A 22,697-nucleotide genomic window follows, 5' to 3' on the forward strand; every position below is an offset into this window, starting at 1 on the left:
GTAAGGGCCTGAGGCTATTAGGAATAGTGGGAGTTGAAGTCCAAACCGGAGCTTGCCCATGCCTAGCACAGATAGAGAGAGGATAGATAGGACTGTGTTCCGCTTTAAGGACTAACCCCGCCCCTTAGCTGGAGGGCGGTTCTTCCTGGCGTGACGTCACCCACACTCATTGATAAAACTGCCGGGATTCCCTCGCCGCCGGTAGAGAAAGCGCGCGCTCGGGGAAGGTCTCTTGCCGGGCAGCGCCACGTGTCTTCGCGCGCGAGAGAGAGGAACGAGGAAAGAAAGGAAGGAAGGAAGCGTCGGAGGGAGGGCGAGCGAGCGAGCCGTGCTCTCCATCTTCCTGCCTTCTCCCCCTCTCTCCGCGCCCACCATGGAGCCCGCCGGTTTCCTCTCGGCTCACCCATTCCACGAGAACGGAATGGCCGCGGATCTGTACAAGCCCTCGCCGCCGGTTGTCGCTTCGCCCAAAGCCGAGCAGCCGAAAGCGAGCGAACCCGTCCGGATCATCAGCGACCCTGTCTCCGGCCGGACTTACAGCAAAGGCCGCCTGCTTGGGAAGGTGCGTGGCCTGGAGCTTGCACGCTCCCATGGGCATCTAGACATGTAGATGTGTATGCTTACGTTATATACGTATCATATATATGCTTATATGTCTGTGTAAATCTATGTGCTTGTGTGTGTATTTATATTATGTATATTATATATGCATAATATATGCCTATAGGTATATATATAGTGTGTGTGTATATATATATAGTATATGCATATATACTATAGGTGTGTATATCTCTTTATTTTTAGTATATGTGTTTGTGCCCTTGTGTGTATAGATGTGTGTGTATTTATATTATGTATATTATATATGCATAATATATGTCTATATGTATGTGTATATATATGCCTGCTAATATATATAGTGTGTGCATATATAGTATATACATATATACTATATGTGTATGCATCTCTTGATTTTAGTATATGTGTTTGTGCCCTTGTGTGTGTATATATGTAGGTGTATATATACATATATATGTGTATATATTATATATGTATAATATATGTGCTTATAGTGTGTGTGTGTATATGTGTGTATTTATATATTATATATGTATAATATGCATGTCTATATGTATATATGTGTATATATATATGCCTGCTATATATATATATATATATATATATATATATATATATATAAAATAAAGTGTTTGTGTGTGTATACATATAGGATATACATATATACTATATGTGCTTGTATATCTCTATATTTTTAGTATAGGTGTTTGTGCCCTTGATATCCACTGGGGTTTGGTTCCCTGACACAATAAAATGGTGTCTTTTCTCTCAGATGACCAAACCCAGCTTTGCTTTTTGGATTTTTCAAAATCTATTTTGGGTGGTCAAATGAATCCCAAGGTTCTCACATCTTGGTGTGCTTTGTATAAAGCCACAAACCAAGATCTGCTTTTTTTGATGGTTGTGTGTGTGAATATTTTCAAGCCATGGATGAGTGAATCCTTGGATACAGAGGGTCAACTCTCTGTCTGTGTTTACACGGGCAAAATCCGGTCCTTCATCTGGATCGGAGTAGACCCATTTGGTCCCTGGGATTTACCCACCATTAAACCATAGATGGATTGGATCTGTGGGTGCAGAGGGCCAATGATGTGTGTTTCCACAGCCTAGATCCTGTCCCTTATTGGGATTAAAGTAGACCCATTTAGTCAATGCGATTTACCTTTGTGTTGACTCACCATTCAGCCAATGACTGGGTAGGTCTGCTCTGAATGGCACCAATGAGCAGATGCAAGACTCTGTGGGGGTGGGGTAGGGTGGGGTGGGGGGGCTTAATGCTGAACTGCGAGGAACACAGCTTCAATTCAGAGTACGTAACTCCCGAGAGGTGACGGTGATGACTTGTCCCCATAGCGCTTCCTTCCTTCCTTCCCCCGCAGTCCATGAGCTGGCAGTGGATGCAAGGCTGGCTGGCTGCCTCCTCTCCTCTTTGCAATGCCTCCTGGAAACATCCGCATTTGTGATTGTGAGGATGGGCTCCAGAGCCAACTCTTGTCCGATTGGGTTGCTATAGGTTTTTTGGGCTATGTTCTAGAAGCATTCTCTCCTGATGTTTCACCTTCATCTATGGCAGGCATCCTCAGAGGTTAGTGAGGTCTGTTGGAAACTACGAAAATTGGATTTATCTATCTGTGCAATCCAATTTTCCTAGTATCCAACAGGCCTCACAACATCTGAGGATGCCTGCCATCAGGGTTGTAGCGGGGGGGGGGGGGGAGTGCTAAGGGTTCTAACTCCCCCTGTAAGGGTTCTACCTCCCCCTGAAACCTGGTTAACTCATGAATTTTAACTGTTTAACCCATTTATGGGTAAACCAGGTTTCCTTTTTTAACTTGACACATTTCAGGGCAGGGTTGAACTTTTAAACACCCCCCCCCCCGGCTATGGCCCTGCCTGCCATAGATGCAGGCAAAATGTCAGGAGAGAATGCTTCTAGAACATGGCTGCATAGCCCAAAAAACCTACAACAACCCAGTGATTCCAGCCGTGAAAGCCTTCGACAATACATTGAATATCTTGTCCCATTATTTTCTGGAAGCCAACAGGGGACCTTATGGGATTGGCGTACTTGTGTGTACCTCAAAGTCTCCCCTGGATGGATGACAACCCCATGGTTTCCATTGGATTGTCTTAAGGAAGACTGAGAGGGGGGTTTGCCAGCTCCTTCCTCAGTATACACAACCTAGTATTCCTTCTGAGCTTTGGGAAGATTCTTTTTGGGGACCGTCACTCCCAGAATCCCCCAGCCATCTATGCTGGGAGTGACAGTCCAAAAAAGCCAAGCTTTTCCCATCTCTGAAAGGAACCAAGGTTAGATCGTGTTTGTGCATGTTCTTTCAAGATGACTGCCAATTTGTGGCAAGCCCATGAATTTCATAGGGTTTCCTTACACAAGGATTCCTCAAAGGTGGCTTTCCCTGATGCTGCAATTGAAGTATGTTGTCTTTCCAAGCAGCCATTGCTGTTCTCAGTAGTACCTCTGCTCTCCAGTTTCGATCCACCAGAGGCAGGCATGTCCAAACATGATTGTGTCCCTCAGTTTTCCTGGTGCAAACACTGGACATGTAAGCATCATCGCCCATAAACAATACAGCTTTTGATTCCTTTGTTTCTATACCAGCCTTTCTTTCAATAAGAAACTGAGTTATTGATTAAATTTTCCCTTTATTTAAAAGAGTTATCTCTAAAAGAATAAGAGATTTGTTAAAATAAGATGGAAATACTAGCAAGAGTTGAACAACTCAGTTGGAATTCTCCTAACGGTGGTCTATGTTTCCCAGGATTTTTTTTCAAATTTATTATTTTATGGAATATAATAATAAAACATATTAATAGTATGCTTTATAATAATATATCAATTAATGCTACATATTAATTGATGTAGTGACCTATTGACTATGTCAATTAATATTATTAATAATAGGAGTTTTATTCGTATCAGGAGTGACTTGAGAAATTGCAAGTTGCTTCTGGTGTGAGAGAATTGGGAGGCTTCTCTCATATCCCTGCATGAGAAGCTGGAGCTGACAGAGGGGAGCTCACCCCACTCCTCGGATTCGAACCGCCGACCTTTCAGTCAGCAGTCCTGCCGGCACAAGGGATTAACCCATTAATAGGAGCCCTGGGGGCTCCTATTAGAAATAATGCAGTGCTTATGCTTGTATAACAGGATGCTTACATCCTTGTCTTTCATAATACTAGGGGTCTAATTTATTTGCTAATCCTATATCATACCGTTTACTCCAAGAAGTCAAGGCAGTTTCCGTCGCTCTTTTCCTTACAGTAACCTCACAAATAACCTTTATGGAAGGTCAGGCTAAGAGGAGGCGATCAGCTGAAGTGTATTTTATAGTTTGGTATGAACTATCTCCTAAGTCCAAATTCAGGATTCAAGCCACAATACCCTTTTCCTATAGGGAAGTTCTTGCCTATTTAATGTATGGGTGATTAACCACCGGTTTGTTGGTGGACCATTAACCACATTCTGGTGCATTTACTCTGAGCTCAGATTCTTACATGTATAGAATAGTGTGTGCTTTGGACATGTTCCATTATGCATTTATCTTCAGGAATGCCTTATTACACATCCAACCCTTAACTGGCATAGGATCATACATGTCTGCTCTTGCTTTGATAACATAAAACACAGTCTTGAGTCGCAGAGCTTTTGGAGCTTGGGAAGCCAAACATTCAACATTGAAAACTGCCTACTTCATGTGAAACCACAGATGTAATTCAGATTTGTTTCAGCCTCGTGGCAGAGATGGGCAAAGTGCAGATGTTGGACATAAATGGCTATTCCTCACCATTATTTCTTTCAGGTTAGGGTGGCTAGGGATGCATTGAGACTGTAGAATTAATGCAGTTTGATACCACTTTCACTGTCATGGCTCAATACTATGGAATCCTGGGATTTGTAGTTTGATATGGTCTAGCACTCTTTAGCAGAAAAGGCTAAAGGCCTTATAAATGTAAGACTTGCATGATTCCATAGCACTAAGTTATATAAATGTATGACGTACATGATTCCATAGTACTAAGCCATAGCAGTTAAAATTGTATTAAACTGCATTAAATTCTACACCCTAGGATTGCCTTTCTATAGTTCTAATATCAAATTAGGACCTGGGAGTGAAAACAGGTGACCATCCCTTACAATTTTCAGCTGTTTACAGAGAAGCAGTATAATGTAATCGTTGGGTTTGGATCTGTGTGATTGTGTTTTAATTCCACCCAGGATGAATCTTTTCGAGTGATATTAAGAGTAGTCATAATAAAACTCAAAAAGATTCATCCAGTCTGGAATTAAAACTCAATAACACAGACTAAGAGTAGTCATAGGCCCTCTAATGGTACAGCGGGTTAAACTGCTGAGCTGCTGAACTTGCTGACCAAAAGGCTGGTGGTTTGAATCCAGGGAGCAGGGTGAGCTCCTGCTGTTAGGCCCCGCTTCTCCTAACCTAGCAGTTTGAAAACATGCAAATGTGAGTAGATCAATAGGTACAGCTTCTGTGGGAAGGGAACGGCACTCCATGAGTCATGTTGGCCACATGACCTTGGAGGCATCTACGGACAACACTGACTCTTTGGCCTAGAAATTGAGATGAGTACCAACGCCCAGAGTTGGACACAACTAGACTTAATGTCAGGGGAAACCTTTACCTTTACTAAGAGTAGTCATAAATTCATCCTCTCTTCACATGGTTATCTCTTTATATGATGTCATGAGATCCTTGGAGGGAGCGATTTTACCTCATGGTTTGAATCCGCATGCTACTTGAAACCTAGAAGTTATAGCATTTTTTTTCCTGGTGTGAAGTCTGGAGGTTTTGAAATGGTCATACATGTATACCTTGTTGCCTCTGAAACATTAGTTAGAAGCAACTTGAAGCCATGTGAGCTTACTAAAATGGAGAATACTTGGGGGATATTGATCTCTTTTCAGTCATTTGTGTGCAGGCCTTCTGTATTTTGTTCCCTTCAGTGACCAAGTGCTTCTATAGTTGTTTAATGGGCCTTGTATTACATTTTTCTGGATCATTTCGGGGCTGTAGCAAATTTTGCAAAACAACCTTTCTAAGCAAAGTATAAAAGCCTTCTTGGCTTTGTTTGGTTTTAATAATACCATTTTTGGAGGTTCATAATTTCACACCCACATTTGGGTTTTATATTGTGCGAAATGCTGATCATATTAAATTCTGGTTTCCAGAATGTCTCTGTGCATGCTTGCCTTGAGTCCCCTCCTGATTCAAACGCCTCTTTTGGTGACTTATAAAACAGCCGCGCTCATTGAGAAATCGGTATAATTAGATTTCAGAACGGGGAAGGAAAGAACACAATAGCATTTCTGTGGAAACCTCTCTACCCTCCATGAGCAAAGCTGGCATTGTTTCAAAGATCGTGCTTTGAGGGAAGGAGTGCGTCTGTTGGTTGCTTTTGCCCTACATCAAACAATGTGATGTGTCATATGGAAAATGTGCTCATCATGTACGGAGGTGTCTTGGCACTTCTAAATGCAGTCGTATTAATGACGATTGTACAATGAATTCACTTTGGCACTGACTGGAGGTCTTTGAGTTCTTTCTTTCTTTCTTTCTTTCTTTCTTCTTTTTGGCAAGATCCTTTTTGGCAATACTAGCCAGAGTTGTTTCTATGACAAGTTGTAGAGAAACTGGTTCCTCTTTGTTAAATATGTGGTATAGGCGTGATGCTTGTTTCAAATAAGATGTATGCGGCAACCAAGGATATACTTTCTTCTCTCCTGGAAAAACCTGTATCTTCAAGCATTTTGTTGTTGTATGTCATATGAATCAGGCTTAACTATACATTGCTGAAACTGAGCCTGGTACTACTGAGGAAGGCTCTAGGACAGGGCTCTTCAACCTCCAGGTGTTTGGGCCTCCAACTCCCAGAAGCCCCGACCAGCTTGTTCCAATGGCCAGGAATTCTGGGAGCTGAAGTCCAAAACACCTGGAGGGCTGCAGGTTGAAGAGGCCTGAAGTGGTGTGAAGTAAATCCCATTTTGTCTGCATTATAAAAACTGTGTGCAGAAGAGTAAAATGATTTCAGAGGAAATGCTAAAAATATCTCTCTGTATGAAGTGCTATGCTGATTGTGGTTGGGTGGTACAGTCAACTGTTTGAATTGTGTGAGGGTTTTTTTAGATTTATGAGCAAGATATGGAAGGTGCTCCAGAGGTCAGACTCCTGCTTAGATAATTCTCCTGTTTTTATTTGAGTATACATTCTTTAGAGGAGAGACCACTGTGATTGTCAAAAAGATTGCCATTGGGAGGGTTTCCAAATGTTCAGTTGAAATTGGCTCTCCTACAAATTCTCCCTGGTGGGTTTAATTCTTCTAGAAGGCAATAGAATAATTCTGCTATGTTATATGGATATGTCAAGAGTGCTGTTATGTCTCCTCTTAATCTTCTCCAAACTTACATGTCCGAACGTATCTCCCTTTACAACCCCCCAAGGACCTTAAGATTGGTTGAGGAGGCCCTTCTCTCAGTCCCACCACCATTGCAATCATGTTTGATGGGAATGAGAGACAGGGCCTTCTTGGCGGTGGACCCTCAGCTGTAGAATTCTCTCCCTAATGAGATCAGATCTGCCCCCTTGCTCATGACCTTCCAGAAGAAGCTCAAATCCTGGTTATGGGATCAAGCTTTCGCAGAATAGATTGTTTTAATGGACTGTTTTTAGCTAACGACAATGGATTGATTTGGAAGACGATGTGAAACTGCAAACTGTTTTAATGTATTTATAATTGTTGTAATATATGCTAAATGAATATTATGCTTTGTTTTTATTGTTCGTCACCAAATGGTGCCTGTTGGTAGCCATCCTGGGTCCTTCTTTGGAGGTGAGAAGGACGGGATAGAAATGCTCCTAATAAATAAATAAATAAATAAATATTTGCCTTATTTATATCCCATCTTTCTCTACCCCAAGAGGCACTCAAGGTAGCTTACATGTGACACCTACACAGTGCCTTAAAACATACAACGTTGACTTTAAGAATTGAATTAAAACGAATACATATTAAACATAATTAAAATACATTCCAATGTTAAAATACACCATTCAGGGATCAGAGTCTAAGGCCATTCCGTAGTCAATTGCACTTATTCCACATTAAAATTACTGCACTGTACTAATTTTCAAAAGCCTGCTCCCAGAGCCAGGTTTTACTCTCCTTCTGAAGGCTAGGAGAGAGGGGGCTGATCTGATATCGCTAGGGAGAGAGTTCCACAACCAAGGGGTCGCCACTGAGAAGGCCCTGGCTCTTGTCCCCACCAGCCATGCTTGCAAAGAAGGTGGGACCAAGAGCAGGGCCTCTCCAGACGATCTTAATTTTTGGGAGGGTTCATTGGGGGAGATACGTTCGGATAGGTAGACTGGGCCGGAATATGGGCTAAATATCTACAGCTCTTTCAGTACTGCTCAGGACTGGCTATCAGACCTCTTACTAGCCTAGCTTCTCTAAATAAGTTTAAAAATTCTTTAAATCTGAACTAAGCAAACAGACAGAATGCAATAAACCCATATAGCTTACATTTTGTCCCTCTTTGTCTCAGTTAGAATTTTAATTTTAATTCTAACTCTATAGCTATGCACTTGGCTGAGATTGTGCCGTCAGCTTGCCTGTTGACTTATAGTGATCTTGTGAGTTTCATAGGGTGTTTTTTTAAGGTAAAGAATGCTCAGGGTGGTCAGTCAATCCTTCCAAGGTTACAACTTAAATGTAACACAAAGCTTTGTTGAAAGACTGGGATGAGATGAAAGTCCTGGGCATGTTTGCAGAAGTGGACCTTATATGATTATACATCCCTTTCTCTTTGAGCATAGTCTTGTTATCTTAGACAACAGAGTGTGCTGCAAGAGGCCACCTGGTATTGTAATCCATGTCTGTTCTTGCAAAGGCAATAGTTGTGCTGAAGGACCTATGAATGTGTTCTGAAGCTGCCATTCTCCTTCTGATTCCCAAAAAAGGACTGAGGGTGAACTCATGATTAATTATCCCTATCTGGTTTGTTATAATTTGCCTTAGGTAATGAGCCTGTAATTTCAGGCATATGCTAGATGCTTCCCACAGTCAGGCTATAGATGACATCAGTCATGGGGCAATCGCATTCACGTGAACTCGTCCTACCTGGGGCTGAGTTTCGTCGGATCCTAATCCTGTTTGTTTGGTGTTTGTAGCTAAGGCTTTTGTTGACAAGCACACCTATTTCTGGTTTTTGTGTCTGCTGCTCTGCATCTCTGTTTTCTGGCATTCATTTGTTGTTGAAGAAAAACAAAATGAGAAAAATGTAGATTAGTAGGTATATGTTTGAGGAGTTAAGAGGCTTTGTTTATCTAGGCTTGTAGTTCTCTTTGGTCCCACAGCCATTCTGGACTTCACTTCCCAGAAATGTTACCTAGCATGAGCTGTGATGAGAGATTTTGGGAGCTGAATTCCCAAACTTATGGAAAACCCAAATCTAGTAGGCCAATGTTGTCAACATAATATTATGCCACTAGTTCTCCAGGCAAATGTCAATTCCCACAAATCTGAATCTTTTGATTAGAGATCAGGCTTCAAATTGTCTACATGTGCTCTCCATCTAGGCTAGCCCTTCCAAATCATAAAGTTCCTCTTTTGATATCTATTAAAAATGAATGAAGACAGCCATCTTTCCAGTAGCTTGTTCAGCGTTTTTTTCATGTTTTGTTCTACCATGAGACCAAACAACTGTCATTAAAAGTTTGAATCTTCTTGATTAATGTTCTTAAGTTAGGATGTGAGATGTGGGGATGTGGGGGGGGGGGGCATATGCAATTCAGTATTTGAGGATTATCGTGGCTACTATGTTGTATTTAGTATATAAAATCAACACGGAAAATGCCTGGGAAATATTTGTTACACTTAAGACACCCTTCGTAGAAGTCGCTGGTGTACCAAGTGATAATAAACAGGAAGTTTCTGTAGCTGTCTTCTAAAGATTGCTTCCTTTGTTTATAGGGTGGATTTGCAAGGTGCTATGAAGTGACAGACCTCTCAAGCAACAAGACCTATGCAGTGAAGGTCATTCCTCACAGTAGAGTGGCCAAGCCACACCAACGGGAGAAGGTAAGTGACTTGAGGATCACAATACAGGGTGAATAATTAAAGTGTTGGACTAGACTAGCCTTGTCTGATTTGATACGTTACCAGGCATCCTCAAACTGCAGCCCTCCAGCTGTTTGGGCCTTCAACTCCTAGAATTCCTGACAATTGAACAAGCTTGTTAGGGCTTCTGGAGGGCCGCAGTTTGAGGATGCCTTCGTTAGGCGATGACTCTCAGAATCCCCCAATATAGCTGCCTGGGAGGTGGGTGATGTAAGTTGCAGTCCAACACATATGGAGGCCATTGATGGAACAAGTTTGTTTATTTTAGTATTGCTTCTTTCCAGATCATCAATGAAATTGAGCTGCACAGAGAGCTGCATCATAAACACATTGTGAAGTTCTCACATCACTTTGAAGATTCTGAGAATATTTATATCTTCCTTGAGCACTGTAGTAGAAAAGTGAGTCCCAACTTTATTCTCTTTCTTTATACAAGAACACTATCTTCCTTGAAGCACATGTGATCTCCTTGTATCTGCAGTTCTTGAAAAAATTCTGATTGTTCAGTGGCCTTTAATACAGCATTAACTTCACCCAAGCAATAGGATTGTGTGCTCCGTGAATATCATTACTCCATAGGATTGTATAATAGTGGGAAAAAGTGGCTGACAGGGCAACAGAAATGGAAATTATGACTACAAGTTAGGCTCAGTCTGCTGTTTCAGAATTGGTTACTTTATTTTCAACTGAACGCTATCTATAGATATGAGAGTTTAAAGCAAGCATGGGCAAACTTTGGCCCTCCGGGTGTTTTGGACTTCAACTCCCACAGTTAGGAACACATGAAGGGCTGAAGTTTGCTGGGTGTAAGTATAGTTTTCTATAATTGCTACAAATATAAGAAAACAGTAGTATTTGTTATTCCTGTATGGAAAATTGCAGGCCTATGCTGGTTTTCATCATGTCAGTGCAACAGAGTAGCAGGCAGCATCATTTGCTAGCATTGTCCAAAAGTATTAGGAAACATGTAGGTCACACTTTCCCTTCACTACACCTTTACAAACGGATGAAGGTTCCTTTCGGGTGCTGGATTTGCATAATGCTACTTGATATTCTGCTTTCCTGTTGGTCTTGCTCACATTTTTCTCAGTAGCATACTTGAGAAAGTGACAAAATGCTGCACACATAATCCTTACGTAATAATCTTATTGCACATGTCCCCTTGGTATGGGAACTGAGGTTGTCCTGCTTTTGGTTATTTTAGGTATTGCTTCTGTCCTTGTAATTCCACACTTTGTAAACTGTAAGTCAGCTGCTGTCATTTTAATAGCTTTAGCTACTCTGGAGTAGATCAAAGCTGGTATTAAGCTGTCCAACAATGATTGGTTGTTAGAACAGTGCTTATGTAGGGAATATCAGGATCTTCTACATTTAGTGCTTGGCATGGAAGCTGCTCTGGTTAAAGTGTGCTGAGATTTTCAGTGCACCTCAACATTTAACTCGTGCTTGCTTTATTTTACTGTGGAATCTCTCATCCAATCTGTGGGCCACTCGCCAGATTTGTATGATAAATCTATCAGTATTGCTTTCTTATTTGGTTTTAATTATATCTCCACTTTACTCTTGGCAGTTCAAACTAGTATGCATGGTTCTTTTGTCCATATTATTCTTACTACAGTTTTAAAAAATGAGCAAACCCAGTGAGATTCATGGCTCAATGGGCATATGAACCTTGAATGCCTGTATTTGTTATAATCTAAACTAGGCATGGGCAAACTTCAGCCCTCCACCACAATTCCTAACAGCATACCTACCAGCTGTTAGGAATTCTTGGAGTTGAAGTCCAAGACACCTGGAGAACCGAAAGTTGCACATGCCTGATATAAGCTGTAGATATCACTATTTGGGCATGAAATTCACTATGATCTTTGTGTATATATGTGTCTGTTCTGTGGACCCCATGATTTTTAAGGGTTTTCTTAGACAAGGAATGCAGCCCAAAGCACCTGTTACTCATTGGCAGTCTCCTATCCAAGCATTAGCTTTCAATATTAGATAGGGTCTGTTGCCTTTAGAGTAGTCCAGCCCTGCTGGGACACTTAATCACCACTGAATACGAAGTTGGCTGCAATATAATCTCTCAACTAATTAAGCCTTTTCCCCCTTCCAGTCCTTGGCACATATCTGGAAATCTCGCCATACCCTTCTGGAACCAGAGGTCCGTTATTACCTCAAACAAATCATTTCTGCCTTGAAATACCTTCACCTCAAAGGCATCCTTCACAGGGATCTTAAACTTGGTAAGCACAATGTGGCTGCATTTCACCCAAACCCTCTCAGGTAGACTTAAAAGTATAGGGTTTTTTTTTTGAAGTAGTGATTGTTTGAGGCTTGAGAGGGTGTCAATAATTTCGTATTTATAGACAATGGCATATTCAGAGAAGAGCTCCTAGGTGCTATTGAAATTCTGCTCTATATGGAATGCACCCAATTTTAGTGGCTTCTGGATACAGAGGCAGGAAGGGATGTGTAATGTCTGATTCCTGGAGCTGTATTTCTTTTCTGCTGCAGGTAACTTTTTCGTCAATGAAAACATGGAACTGAAAGTTGGAGACTTTGGTTTGGCTGCCCGGCAAGAACCCGCAGACCAAAGAAAAAAGTAGGCAGCTCAATATTCTTTGCGCTGTGCATTGATTCCTTCTGCACCATCTTACTCTAGCATTGTATTAAAGACCATTTTTTACAGTGTCTCCTTGTCCAGTTGCCCCAGTTTTTTGCAGCTGTGTGGCTTGTTCGCCCCTCCTCCATAATCGGAATGCAGCAGGGACAGTGGGGCTTGCAATTGACTCCTTTGCTTAGATTTTGGTAGCCAGTCAAACAATGTAGTTACTGTGTGTACAATTGTGTCTCAACCAGAGGCCTCATGTTTGCACAAGGCAAGGAAACAATGGCAACCTTATCTGGGTTATGCCTCATGTAAAAACATTGGCTGCTGGATTTGCTGGAAAAGAGTTGGGCAGAGGAACTGGAAGGCAAGACAGCCACTCTTTTGCTTAACCAAGTACCATAGTTTGCATGCTGGTGTAATTGTGTAGCTGTGTATAAGGAACACTAGCTCAGAAGTTTCAGTTCTAATTGGGAAGCTGTGAATGAAGCTTCTTCTAGGCCTGTTCATTGGAGGGAGGATGTGGTTTGTTGTATGTTCAGCATCTGGAAGAATTTTATTGTTTAATTAATAATTAATGAATTAATTAATTTATATCCAACTCTCCTCCCTCCACTGTATTCAATGTGGCTTACAACCATTTGAAACAATGATGGACTAACAATGGCCCTCTGGCAGCTCTTACGACCTTAAACAGTGGCCTGTAGGAACCCCCAGAAGCTCCCCCAAGCCCCTAGATTGCAACTTCTCCATTTAATCCTTTTGGGGCTGATTTGGGGGTAATTTCTTAGCCCCCAAAACTACCCTAAATCTCCCAAAACTGTCCAAAATGCTCCCCCAGCACCAAGCCTCCTATACAAAAACAGAGACAATATACTCCATTAAAAGGTCCCATCTGGTTTTAGAGAAGCAGAAGAAAACCACTTATATTAATCTGTACCTGTATAGATATAGTGTATTAATTCACTGTCCTCTGAGAGGCATTATGAAAGGTGGAATTGACAAAACAAAAGACTCCACATTTTGATTTGTTAAAAGTGATGGTTCTCCCTGTTATATGATGCATTACTTATTAATTACAGCATAGATTAACTTAATTGGAGAGGGTATTATGCTTTTATAGTGATCCCTATTATCATTAAAACTTTAAGATTTTGGCTTGGCCTGTTGTTTCTGCAGTGAGGCAGTAGGAGTATTTCATGTAGCACTGTGACCCTCTTGTTGTAATACATCAAATTTGAAGCTAGGAGCAAATCTGAGAAACACCTGGGTGCAACCAAGGTAACCTACAATGCATATTTGGTTTTTTTTTCCTCCAGGACTATTTGTGGTACCCCCAACTACCTTGCCCCGGAAGTGCTACTGCGACAAGGACATGGGCCTGAATCAGATGTGTGGTCTTTGGGCTGTGTCATGTAAGTCCAAATCTCAAGCTTCGTACAAATTTTCTCTCTCTCTTGGAAAGCTGATGATTTATACTCTTAAAGAAAGATACTGTGTAACAGAGGGCCTAAGATGTGGCATTTGAAATACTGGAACTAAACTGCATCAAAGCTAAGCATAGTCAAGATGGTTAAGCAATTAAATACAAGTTCCATTGAAATTAAATAGGCGAAACATGGAGGAATCTGAGAATCCTCCAAATTCCAGCCAGGAAAATCAATTTCAGTATTGCCAAGAAGATGTTCAGTATTTGACAGTTTGATGGGAGTGTTTTCAGGTTGATGATGTTGATGATGATGATGATGATGATCATCATCATCTCCCCAGGGGGACTCAGGGCAGTTTCCAAATAAAAAGTGGCAAACATTCAATGCCATAATAAAAAACAGACAGACAAACAGACCAAATCAATACAATAAGTAAAACAACATCAATATAAACTTATAATAACTAACCAAAAATGAGTGCTTAAATAAACATGATGAATCTCATCAAACACATTCACAACATAATAAAATCTAAACAACTGAAATATACTAAAAGTATAGTATATATAGTAGTACTGCATGGGACTCCTCGAACAAATAGGGGTCTGCCCTGGATATTTCACAAGGACAGTTTATCAGATAGCCTTATGGAAGGTGGCTCCAGAATGGATACTGGAAACCAGTATCAGGTATGGGAGAGTCCTAATATGCTTAATTTTTTGATTGATCTAATCCAGTGTTCAATGTCTGACTCATTACAGTTTAAATCCTCTCTCCGTATCTCAACTAATGTGTGTTTCAGTTTGTATTGTTTTTCAAATTGTTTTCATCATGGATAAGCCTGGAGTTGAAAACTGTGAACTTGATTGAGTAGATAGGGCTGGAGCCTGTGGACAACAGGTATCCAAAATTACAAAATGGCTGCAAAGTTATCATAGGCATCCATTGCTAGCATGGCCTGTACGAATTGCTAAGTTGTCTTGCTGAGACTTATATAGGACAGGCAGATTAAGGGCAAACCAGTATACCAACTGGAACTCAAAACACTGCAGGGATCTTTCACAAACGATTTGCAGTGCCTTCAAAGCAAATGGAAAAAGTGGCTGGCTGTGTGGTATGCAAGTGTCTATTTAATGCAGGTGCTATTTAGTAGCTTTCCGGAGCATCTCTTTTAAAAAATCATTTGAGCTGTCAGTTCCCTTCACCCTGGTTAGCCACAGCTTCCTCTTCGCTTTCACAATGCAGAAGATGGAAAATTTATCTTGAAGGCGAGAGTTGGGGAGGGGAGGAAGAGAGTGCTCTTGAATGAGGATCTGCCTAGGAAGAGGTTTTATTGTCCCATCCTTCAGAAAAGTTTGCTTCCCTCAAAAGGCTGATCATTGGGCAATTACTTGCTCTCCGGACATGCCTTTAGCCCGCAGTACCTGAAGCAACTGCAGTGTCTCATGAGCTCTATTACAGGGAACCCTTAATGCTGGGTGTTGCCTCGCATCCACTTCCTCTGTAGTTGCTGCTGAGTCATGTGGCAATAAAGAGCGAGTTGCTGTTGACAGCTGGGAACTGGTATCCTTGAACCGCCTTATGGTATTGCTTACAATCTTCTCCTTTCTTTTTAGGTATACCTTGCTGTGTGGAAACCCCCCTTTTGAGACTTCAGATCTCAAGGAGACCTACAGGTGCATCAAGCACGTCACCTATACACTCCCAGCATTCCTTTCTGTGCCGGCCAAGAACCTGCTCATGGGCATCTTGAAACGAAACCCTCAGGAACGTTTCACGTTGGAGGAAATCTTGGACCATGATTTTTTCACTAAGGTGAGTAACCAAATTATAGGGTGCTGTAAACTTTTGGCAAGACCAGGGCCTGGATGGATACTTGAACTGCTACAAAGTGTGGTCTGATACGTGTCCATATCCTTTACTTCACCTGTCATCCTTCAAATGGCAAAATCTTCAGGTGAAACTTATCATTGGGCGCTAGCAGGCTAGAGATGTCAGCCTGTTAATAAGGGAGTTGGCTGCTGGAGCCCTGCCTGGATTGCAATTTAGATAATTATATCCTGTTTCTAATAAACACTTATCCTCCTATGTCATTAGTCTTTGCTTTGGCATGTGTTGCTGGGCAGTTTGATTGTTATGCCTTGGCCAAAAGTGCTTCATCTTGAGAGGTTTTCTCTAGAACCCCTTGGGTAAAACTGTCCCAATCTCGTCAACCTGTAGCAAAAGCTTGAAAGAAGCTGTACAGAATCTGTGATGTACAATCTGTTTTTTGTATATATTTGAATGTTGCTATCTGTTTCCACTTTTTAGGGATACACACCTGATAAGCTCCCACCCAGCAGCTGTGTGATGGTGCCAGAACTGAACCCTCCCAATCCTGCCAAGAGCTTGTTTGTAAAAGTCACAAAGACACTTTTTGGAAAAAGGAAATCCAAAGGTAGGTTGTTACTGTGCTTCTGCTCTGGAATTGGTTCCTAAGAATACTTACTGGTATCTGTTTGCCTTTGATCACTTTAGATCAGAGGTGGTAATTATTTACCCTTCCAGATGTTGGACTGCAGCTCCCAGTAGTCCTAGTTGGCATAGTGGTGAAGAATGTTGGGAAATGCACTCCAGTAGCATGAGTGAGCGGGGGGGGGGGGGGGGCTTCATGATTTCCATATCTGGTTTAGATGCTTTTATTTTGGGCCTAGTAAGGAAGGCTTGGTAACACAGTAGCCACTGCTACCAGAATTGCCAAAAAAGAGGAGGAGGGGAGGAGGATATAACTTCGATCCCTAAATGGACTATAACCAAGTCAGAGCTCTGTTTCATATTTTTTGTTTGGCCCAGCATAGCTGCCATATAAAGCTCCTAATGATGTCTGCTTAACAGGATAAGCTACAGAGGTTTCACTGTTAAAACAGTTACTAAGTTCTTCTTTTCTCTTTGTAGTTAAAAAGGCTCCCTCTGAAGAGAGAGACGACATCTCCAAGTTGGTTACAGGCCTTGTGAAGACCTCCATCTGTAGGCAAATAAGCCACAAAACAGTGGAAGGAAATGAGGTAAATATATTGCAGAAATTTAACTGTTTTTGTTTATCCTTTTTGGAGGGTGGAAAGAAAGCTGAGAGAATTATTTTGATGGATTCTAAAACTGTGGCAGTAAACAGAAAGTAGAGTGAAAGGAAGAAAATGTCTTAACAGAATGTGGGCTTCAGTCCATTAAATTAATTGCATAGTCTTTTAAAGTTGTCACAATACTTTTTGTATCATTTTAGGTCACTCCAGTGAGTGGACAGAGCCCCAGCTCTAGCCCAGTAGACACCGTAGCAGAGGAGGGCTCACAGAAGTCCATCTCTCGGTCCATTCGTGGGACAATGGCCAGCAGCTGTGAAGGTGAGGAGCAACAATGTCTCAAAAGAACAACACATCTCTAACTGAAGAAACCCATCCCATTTGTAAATTAATGCAGGATGGGAGAGTGCCTTCAAGAAGAAAGGCTAAAATAAGCATATAAGTGGAGAGTAGTGGCTCATGGGTTGCTCTCTTTACAAATGTAGCTCAGACCAAAGGCTACTTACTGAGTTTTGGGAGGGTGGGAGGAATGACTGGAGGAGCACAGATTCTTCCTCACAGAAGCCAAATAGGAATGGTTCTGTAGTTTACACTTAGCTCAGTAATCCTATGGAAATGGACTTCCAGGCAGGTTGAGTAAGCAAGGTCCAGCAAACCAACTTAGGCTGAGGCTTTCTGTTTGAAAGGATCAATCTTCTTGTTACCTACTAGGGTTTCCTGTTGATGAGAAGGAAAGCCTGAGTGATCTGAATGTGTCAAATACATTTCTTCTCTCTTTTAGTATTTGAAGACTGTGTGACAGCAGCAGGTGTCATTGAGTCTGCGATTGGGCTCCTGAAGAACTGTCTCTCGGTGATGCCACCAGGTAATTTCTCATCTCTCATAGGATTCCTTATTACAAGTCCCTGGGGGATGGAAGCCAATATTATGAAAGGGATAGAAGAAGGAATATAATTGGATGCTCTCACAGCTTTTTTAGGTGCCTCATGAAGTTAGTTTAGATCCTAGTACTCCAAAACATAATACAAATTGGGTGAGAAAGGTGTCAACTTTGACTTCTACCAGTTTCGAATTGTAAGGAACCAGAGAACATCTTCCCCTCCATCCCCAAATCTACTGTTTTTTAGAAAGTGCCAGGCTTGTGTATATATAAGGACTACTAAAATAGGAGGGTTAGGTGGGCATTTGGGGATTCACTAAGGCCACACACAATTTCAACACTGATTTGCAGCAAGGGTTTAGAAGTGGCAGCAGATTTGCACTGTCCTAAAACTTCTGATGGCAAAGTGAACTTGATGCTTGTTGGCTCATCCAACATAAATAACTACCTGTTTTACAAAGAATTCTGAAAGGGTGGAGGATATTTACATAAAAGAGGGATCAAGGATCACACATTTCCATCCCTGAGCTGTCACTAGAATGTGTAATTCTCACCATTTAGGCTAGGACCCTAGAATGAGAGCAAGAGCAACCATGAGCTAGGGTCATCTTCCAAGCATGAATTCTTCCCACCTTAACTCTGTGAATGCTACCTTAGGAATAACATGCAACACTGCAGTCTCATGCTAATATATTAAGCCTTTCCCCCCTACCTTTACCTAAACAGTATCTTTTGCTTAATCTACAGCTGAGAGGAACCCTGCCTCCCTGGCCTGCCATGAACATTTTGTCTGGGTGAGCAAGTGGGTGGACTATTCCAACAAGTATGGCTTTGGCTACCAGCTCTCCGACCGTAGCATTGGTGTTCTCTTCAACGATGGAACTCACATGACTCTCTCTGCCAATTGGAAGTGAGTGGAAGGCTCATATAGCTTGGCAGGGGTTGGATGGAGTTTGGGTTTGAAAAAAGTAGATACCTGGCACACGGTAATGCAGCTCTAGGGCCACAAGTCATCTTCTGGTGTGATGAGACACAGTAAAATAGGAAAAACCAAACAAACTGATTTGCCTGAAATACATCTATCCCAAGTTTTCCTGTATGTGTGTTTTTTTTTACTTCTTGGGGTGCAGTCAAAAGTCTGATGCTGAAATACCTTCAAGAAGTAACAAATCAACTCCTTTAAAACTTTAAGAATCTTCCAGTAGAAAATTGCAGTAGACCCAATTCTATCCGCTTCAATTTTGCAGGGATTAAATAGTACAGAAGGCAATTTGTTGTGCCATTTATTAAACAGCTGTGTTTCTGTGTTCTCAACATTGTGCTCAACACTCGATCTGATGTTGCTTAATAACATCTATTTTAACATGAGATGTCTGTTCAGTACTGTCCTGGCTGCTGTGGCTAACTGAATTCTTCCCTTTCAGGAAAGTACGTTACAACTTGACGAACAGTAAACATTTCTCCTTCCTGGCTTCGGCAGTTCCAGAACAACTTCAGGGACAGATGAGTGTCCTCCAGTACTTTGCTTCTTATATGGAACAGCATCTGATGAAGGTGAGTAGCTTGGAATAGTGTCCCTTCGTTTCAGGTTGCATTTGCTTGCGGGTAGCTAATTTGGATGTATATTGACTGGCTGGCTCTTTAAAGTGCCCCTCAAATTTGTTCAGACCATGCAAGACTTTTAAGTGCAAAAAAATTTAAGTCATCACCATTATTTTGCCAGCTTTGTTCAGTGGCTGTACAGATATAAATGTGTACAGTGTGTGGTAACTCTTCATTTGTCTGATTCTGCACTCTCAGTTGCTTAGCTGTGTTCACATAAAAGGCTGTGGCTTTTTTGATATACTTAAGGAAGCCTCTGGTGTGGGATGGGCATGCTAATCCCCATGTTTTGCAATTGGCCTGTACCACCTACATCTTGTATCCTCGTGCAAGCAAAGGGGTTATTGCTTGTATTGGCAGAGTGCTGAGAACAAGATTATCTGCAACTGCTTTGATCTTTAGGGTTGCACAACTGATCTGTGTCAGGTGTTCTAATGTCTCTGTCTCTTGTCAAAGGGAGGAGACTTGCCCAGCATAGATGAGACTGGACTGGTGCCACTTCTGCTTCTGCAGTGGGTGAAGACTAACCAGGCCTTATTGATGCTCTTCAGCAATGGAACCTTGCAGGTAAGTAAAGTCATCAGGTCCATCTAGTAGAGTGGTTCTCAACCTGTGGGTCCCCAGATGTTTTGGCCTTCAACTCCCAGAAATCCTAACAGCTGGTAAACTGGCTGGAATTTCTGGGAGTTGTAGGCCAAAACACCTGGGGACCCACAGGTTGAGAACCACTGATCTAGTAAACAACTAGGATTTGCATCCTGACCTCTTATCCCCATTTCCTTAGGGCAGTTGCCTAAGCAAGCATCTCATAATCAGTACCTCCAAACTTGCTTCATCTTAGACCCCTTCTCAGTTATGTAGTGTGTCCTGTTCTCTACCTGTCTTTGTTCAACTTCTGAAAGGTTGCTTTCCATGCATTGCTGAGTTTGATTTTCTACCTGGCAGTTTCCCATGGCTTCATCTGTCATTCTTTAGAGCAATGGTTCTCAACCTGTGGGTCCCCAGATGTTTTGGCCTACAACTCTCAGAAATCCCAGCCAGTTTACCATCTGTTGGGATTCCTGGGAGTTGAAGGCCAAAACACCTGGGGACCCACAGGTTGAGAACCACTGCTTTAGAAGTTGGTATAGACCATTAAAAGCCCTGTTTAGCCATCAGGTTCATTGGATGACCTTGGGGCAGTCACTCTCTGGGGTTAAACTACTATGAAGAAGGCAAAAGTGAGCCAGAGGTTGATGACAAAACCAGTTGAGATTTCCAGTGGATATGGCTTCATGCTATGGATAATAGGCATTAGCAGTGATAATTAAAGAGTGCCTCTTTTGCATTTTTCTAGGTTAACTTCTACAATGATCATACCAAGGTGATATTCAGCAAGCCTGACCACTCCTGCCTCCTTACCTACATAAACCGTGACAGGAATTCCTACACCTACAAGCTTAGCAGCATTGCAGAATTTGGGTGCTCACCAGAGCTTCAGCGTCGGCTCAAGTACATCCTCAAACTACTACAACAACGAACAGATGCTTAAAGCTATAGCGTAGACGCCTGGTCTCCTTGGAACTATTTTGTTCTTCCAGAAACTGTTCATGGAGAAGAGAGGGCAATTCTAGACCCCAGTGGGATTCTTCCTCAGTGGATGCCTGACCTCCCTGGAAGACAAAAATGTCACAACCAAACTGCACTTGTGCAGCTCTGAGCCACTTTTTGAGACCCATCAACTTCTAGATGCCTACCACCAACTGCCTCTTCTTTTTGTTTCCCCCTCTTTTATGAAGTAGGGGAATTTTCCCACTTGCGTTCATGTGACTGCTGCAGCCCACAGTGCAAGGAAATATCGCAGCAGATGCCTTAAGCTTTACTCCTGTGTAGTCAGTGCACAGTTTGTTACACACATGGTGTTACAGGGTGGAAAAGGGCGGGGGAGAAATTGTGCTCCCTATACGATATGGGGAATAATGTTGGGTAAATAGGGAGGGAAGTGACAAGTCTTCATTCAAAATGGCTTGTAGGGTTTCTGTTTGTTGCCGAATGCCAAATATCTTGTGTGGAATATGGCATCTTAGAGCCTGATGGGCAGAGAGGCTTGAATTCAGGATTAAGTGGCTTCCGTGGTGAGCTGTTCCAGGCCCTGACAACACTACTGCTATGTTCCCTGGACTACATTATGCTGCTTGGAGTTGCATCACTTGCCTGTTCTCACTTGGCTATGACTCATGGACCAAATAAGAAGGCTGTGAATTGGGAGTGACCACCAAAAGAGGAAGAAAGGCCTGTGCTACAGGGCACTTGTAACATGGCTGGCTCTTTCCTATCAGGGAGTCAGGCAAATGGCGTCCTCACTCTAGCTGTAATGAAGTTACAAACTAAGGTGTTTGCGAGACTGTAGTTGACTGTTGTGCCAACTGTCTGTGTCCTGGAATTGGCAGAGAAGAGCTGCTACAACTCAACATTTGGAAAGATGTATTTCCAAATAGGTTAAATCGGGGTCAGTTCTGACTCCCGGTGCTGCCCTTAAGCACTTGAGGCTGTGATGGTAGTGGAATAATAATGGCTGTTAGGTAATGAAACTGTTACACTAATTAGGCAAATGGACTCCCTTTTTTGCTGAAACTGTGAATGCCCTGTTTGCCTCAGTTTCTCAGCTGCTTTCATCACATTACAGCAGAGGGATTCTATACATTGCCATGGTACAAACTTGAACAGCTTCAATGAAAGCTGCCCACGGTGTATTGAACTTGACATGATTGTCCAGTTGTGGAACCTAAATGTCCTCTAAGATTTATTTATCTATTTATAAACTATTTATTTTGCACCTGTGTACCGTCAATCATGCACACCATGTCTCTTGAAATCCAGCTGTTTTGATTACAATAAAACTCCCTTTTTATTAAAAGCAAAGATAAGTTACTGTTCCAAGTTGTAATGGTATTGTGTTTGTGAACAACTGCTTAAACCAGTGGTTCTGAACCTGTGGTCCATGGACCACCACTGGTCTGCAAGAATGAAAATATGGTCCACGGCCTCACCATTACTATACTGTTGGCTCAAAACCACATGGCAACAAGAGTGACGGGTCTCGCAAAACCCGCTTATAATGCCAAGGCAACGGGGATGTTAGGAGGGAGAGGCTGACTACCCACAAAAGATTACTACTACCACATCAGCTCTAGATTATTAGATATGGTTTCCTGTGGGTGAGCAGATGGCAACTACTGGATGGTATATGTTCTGTATCAGAAACTAAAGCCAATGTGGTCTATCCAATGCAATTTTCTGCATCAGCACCCCAAATAACAAAACCGAATCTAAAGTTGACCAAAAACTGGGTTGTTGTAGGTTTTTTTGGGTTATATTGCCATGTTCTAGAGACCATATAGCCTGAAAAA

General features: G+C 42.0%; 1 protein-coding gene across 1 annotated transcript; it reads left to right on the forward strand.

Annotated features, from left to right (window-relative positions):
* Nucleotides 1-209: 209 nt before the first annotated feature.
* On the forward strand, nt 210-22,223 carry PLK3 (polo like kinase 3). The gene is made up of 15 exons (XM_060773411.2): nt 210-562; nt 9,589-9,696; nt 10,020-10,136; nt 11,846-11,975; nt 12,247-12,334; nt 13,660-13,755; nt 15,387-15,585; nt 16,081-16,207; nt 16,705-16,814; nt 17,030-17,147; nt 17,608-17,691; nt 18,454-18,616; nt 19,131-19,260; nt 19,765-19,875; nt 20,645-22,223. The coding sequence occupies exons 1-15, from the start codon at nt 374-376 to the stop codon at nt 20,837-20,839; spliced, it is 1,965 nt and encodes a 654-aa protein (XP_060629394.2). The 5' UTR covers nt 210-373; the 3' UTR covers nt 20,840-22,223.
* The last annotated feature ends 474 nt before the right edge of the window (nt 22,224-22,697 follow it).

The sequence above is a fragment of the Anolis sagrei genome, chromosome 4 (genome assembly GCF_037176765.1).
Source record: "Anolis sagrei isolate rAnoSag1 chromosome 4, rAnoSag1.mat, whole genome shotgun sequence".
NCBI classification, from domain to species: Eukaryota; Metazoa; Chordata; class Lepidosauria; order Squamata; family Dactyloidae; genus Anolis; species Anolis sagrei.

What these genes read in the sequence shown, in the direction of transcription:
- PLK3 (XM_060773411.2), top strand. Translation starts at nt 374, where the DNA reads ATGGAGCCCGCCGGTTTCCTCTCGGCTCACCCATTCCACGAGAACGGA. An exon ending in TCACAGGGATCTTAAACTTG is followed by an intron (nt 11,976 to 12,246) that starts GTAAGCACAATG and finishes TTTCTGCTGCAG; the next exon opens with GTAACTTTTTCGTCAATGAA. An exon ending in AAACAGTGGAAGGAAATGAG is followed by an intron (nt 16,815 to 17,029) that starts GTAAATATATTG and finishes GTATCATTTTAG; the next exon opens with GTCACTCCAGTGAGTGGACA.